The 2,781-nt window shown below is 25.5% G+C and overlaps 1 protein-coding gene across 1 annotated transcript in view; it reads left to right on the plus strand.

Annotated features, from left to right (window-relative positions):
* Droj2 (DnaJ heat shock protein family (Hsp40) member A4-like) overlaps nt 1-2,781 on the plus strand; it is a gene marked incomplete in the record, with an annotated part of 12,909 nt that continues 10,128 nt past the window's right edge. The window contains 2 exon segments of the mRNA XM_067050629.1: nt 1-175; nt 1,132-1,282. Coding sequence (XP_066906730.1) covers nt 1,151-1,282 — 132 coding nt within the window.

Consider the following 2,781-nt stretch of genomic DNA (forward strand, 5'->3'; position numbering starts at 1 on the left):
ATGACGTGTCTGACATAAAGGTTCCCCACTACCAGTCAATAAATGCTTATGCCGAAATTTAGAACCCTCTAGAACATTCTACTTTCAAGGACTGTTTGAGGTTCTTGTTCGTAGTTCGTTTCTTTTGTTCTTCCTCGCTGCGTGTAGTACTTCGGTTTTCTTAATTTTTAACATTGTAAGTATCAAATTTGTTTTAATTTTTCTCTTTAAGTTGTAGTACCTTTCTCCGTTTAATAATGTGTCCGTTTTATTTTTTATTTTTCACCGACTAAAAATTTTATTTTAAACTGAGTACCATTTGGTTGTAAGAATTAATTATATATCATTTCAAGTAGTATATTACTCTTCTATTGTTATATTTTAATTCCATTTTCATTCTCTGGGGCACTGATCAGATCATAATCCTTTGTGGTAAATTATCTTCTGCCATTTTAGAAACCATGAATAATCATTATTTTTTTATGAAAACTTAATAATGTAATGAAATTTTAAGGCCTTTTCATTTACTTATGTATAACTTTTGTTATACAAAGTTATATATCTTATAGTTTTTAGCCAACTTTCCTGTTTTAAGCCTGCAAACTTATTATTAATGAATTTTATTCAATGGAGATATTTGAAATTTTTAAAAACTAATGTATGTAGCTTTAATAACTGTTGTTTAATGAAATTTAAATGTTAAACAATTATTCTCTGATTTATATATTCAATAATAACCTTAAGTAATGAAGTTATATTGTGAGGTTATGTTTTAATACTTTTTAGTTTTTTATTATTATAATTGGTAATTTAGTTTTAAATAATCGTTTACATGATTTTTGGCTTATTTTAATTGTAAAATTTCTTAGTGTTTAAACTCATATTATTTATGCAACTATCCAACTTATGAATCTTTTATCTTAGTAATTTTTGTCTTTAATATTTCATACCTTGATAGTTTTTTTATAAATTCAAGCATTTTTGCTAAACAACTTTCTGAATTAGTGCGTTTGGTATAATTTTAAGTTTCGAAACTTGTTTATAATAAGTATATCATACCTGAATAGTTTGTTATAATTCAATTATTTTTGCTAAACAATATTCCGAATTAGTGTGTTAGGTATAATTTTAATTTTCGAAACTTGTTTGTAGAATCTCGATCTATAATAAAATGGTCAAGGAAACGACTTACTATGACATATTAGGCGTCAAGCCTAATTGTTCAGCTGATGATCTCAAGAAGGCCTATAGGAAATTAGCTCTCAAGTACCATCCGGATAAAAACCCTAATGAAGGAGAAAAGGTAAATTATTATAATTATAAACTACTATGTATAAATTTTTTATAAGTATTAAGTAACCCCTGTTATTCCTTAGATTTATACATTTAGTATACAATATTAAAATAAAGAAATAATTTGGGTAATAATTTAAATATCCAAATAGATTTTATGAAGTATCTTACTGCTATAGTATTGATTTTAATTGAAGAAATCCTATTTTCTTATTGTTAAAATGATTTTCTTGCCATGACCTTGCATATTCATACCACTGCTTTTTTGTATTCTGTTACTAATATTATGTTTAATATTTTAAAATTATATTTAAATATTTTCCCATGTGGTCATTTTAATTTTTTTTTTCTATTTTGGCCTGTCTACAATTTTACTTTACCTTGAGAAAATTAATACAAGTATTTTACTATTTAATTTTCAATGGGTAAACATTTTGTTAATGTTTGCTTCTAATTACAGCACCATAAATGGCTCAATGTTACATTATGATGTGTAAATATTACAAAATGAAGTATTTCTATTCCATACTATGCAAAAATTTTTAACTTTAATTATTTATTTAACGTTAAAGGTAAAAATATGGATTAGAGAGTGAGCCATAAATTTGGTTGCTGAAACTGCTCTTCACTAAGTGTATCTTTAAAAGCATTTCAAACTTCAGTTAAGCTTTATTGTTGAAAAAAAAAAGTAAAACATACAAATAGTGATTTTATTGTTATGTGATTTATGTTTCACTTACAAAATGGAGGATTTCATGTACAAAATGGTGGAAAGTAACAAAGAACCACCATGTTATTTATTTGTATAAGCATCAATGTTGAAATATTTAAATATTAACCAATTAACTGTTAATATACAATTGTCCTTGAATTATAGTATGAGACAAAATTTAGATAACTGTGCATTATATGTAACATAATTTTATACCCCCATTTTAGTATTAAACCAATATTTTTCTAAGTACTTGTCTATTTGAGGTACCATGGCAACTGTTGATTATCAATACCTGGTTATTCTATTCTCCTTAGTTGCTAAGTACAAGTGGCAATGTAAATAATAAATGTTTCAAAAATAGTAAAAGACTGCTAAAATATTTGCTTTTAAATAAAACTAAATAATGAATTAAAAATTATTTGTTTCTTTTTGTGGTATATATTCATTAAATCTAGAATATATATTTCCTATTATCATTGTTTGATATTATATTTAGCCCATTTTTCTTTTACTATACTTCTCAGCTCAATGGGCTAGTATGAAATTTTAGTTTACCATAGGCTTGTTCTAGCAACCATCTTAAACTTTCAAGAACTGTTAGGAGCATGTACAGTGCGGGTTTTTACATTTTAAAACCTGTACTGCACATACTTCTGATTGCTTTTGACAGTCAAAAGTGATAAACAGTTGAAACAGACCTTAAGTGTACACTCTAGATGTTAATGTTTAGTATTGTTAATACTAACAATATAATAGATCATAATAAAACTCTGTGGTGTTTTAATAGTTAAAAT

Source organism: Halyomorpha halys, unplaced genomic scaffold (genome assembly GCF_000696795.3).
Source record: "Halyomorpha halys isolate HHAL.00 unplaced genomic scaffold, Hhal_1.1 Scaffold1100.1, whole genome shotgun sequence".
Classification (NCBI taxonomy): Eukaryota; Metazoa; Arthropoda; class Insecta; order Hemiptera; family Pentatomidae; genus Halyomorpha; species Halyomorpha halys.